Source organism: Lagopus leucura, unplaced genomic scaffold (assembly GCF_019238085.1).
Source record: "Lagopus leucura isolate 7727_CA_CO unplaced genomic scaffold, USGS_WTPT01 35076-0_obj-0_obj, whole genome shotgun sequence".
Taxonomy (NCBI): domain Eukaryota; kingdom Metazoa; phylum Chordata; class Aves; order Galliformes; family Phasianidae; genus Lagopus; species Lagopus leucura.
Genome location: NW_024969037.1, coordinates 1 through 713, shown reverse-complemented (window position 1 = coordinate 713; position 713 = coordinate 1). Strand labels below are relative to the sequence as shown.

General features: G+C 62.1%; 1 protein-coding gene across 1 annotated transcript in view; it reads left to right on the top strand.

Annotated features, from left to right (window-relative positions):
* Window positions 1–619, top strand: part of TTC5 (tetratricopeptide repeat domain 5) — a gene marked incomplete at its 3' end in the record, with an annotated part of 4,457 nt that extends 3,838 nt beyond the window's left edge. Inside the window, exon 5 of the mRNA XM_042894895.1 lies at window positions 472–619. Within this exon, the coding sequence (XP_042750829.1) occupies window positions 472–619 (148 nt within the window). The remainder of the gene's footprint in view (window positions 1–471) is intronic.
* Between the last annotated feature and the right edge of the window lie 94 nt (window positions 620–713).

Genomic DNA, 713 nt, shown 5'->3' with positions numbered 1-713 from the left:
CCCATAGAGACCCCAAAGAACCCCATACTGCCCCATAGCTCCCCATAGCACCCCATAGAGACCCCATAGAACCCCATGCTGCCCCATAGCTCCCCATACCACCCCATAGAGACCCCAAAGAACCCCATACTGCCCCATAGCTCCCCATAGCACCCAATAGAGACCCCACAGAACCCCATACTGCCCCATAGCTCCCCATAGCGACCCCATAGAGAGCCCATACTGCCCCATAGCACCCCATAGAGCCCCCTCAATGCCCCCTAGCGCCTCATAGAACCCCATAGAGACCCCATAGAGACCCCGTACTGCCCCATAGCGCCTCGTACCACCCCATAGAGTTGCATGGAGATCCCTTACTGCCCCATAGCGCCTCATACCACCCCATAGAGCCCTACAGAACCCCATAGAGCCCCCATACTGCCCTGTAGCGCCCCACAGAGCATCCCATAATGCCCTCTCTGTGCCCCACAGCGCTGTGGGGCTGTCGGATGGGACGGGTTCGGTGGTGCTGAGCGTTTACAACGCGGCCCCAGGATGGGGGTTGGCCGTGGGGGACGCAGTCGCCGTGGGGCAGCCCCACGTCCGCCGTCATCACATCCAGCATCAGGGCAAGGTGAGGCACTGGGATGGGACTGGGAGGGACTGGGAGGGACTGGGAGGGGGTTGTGGGGCACTGGGAGGGACTGGGGGGCAACTGGGAGGGACTGGGATGG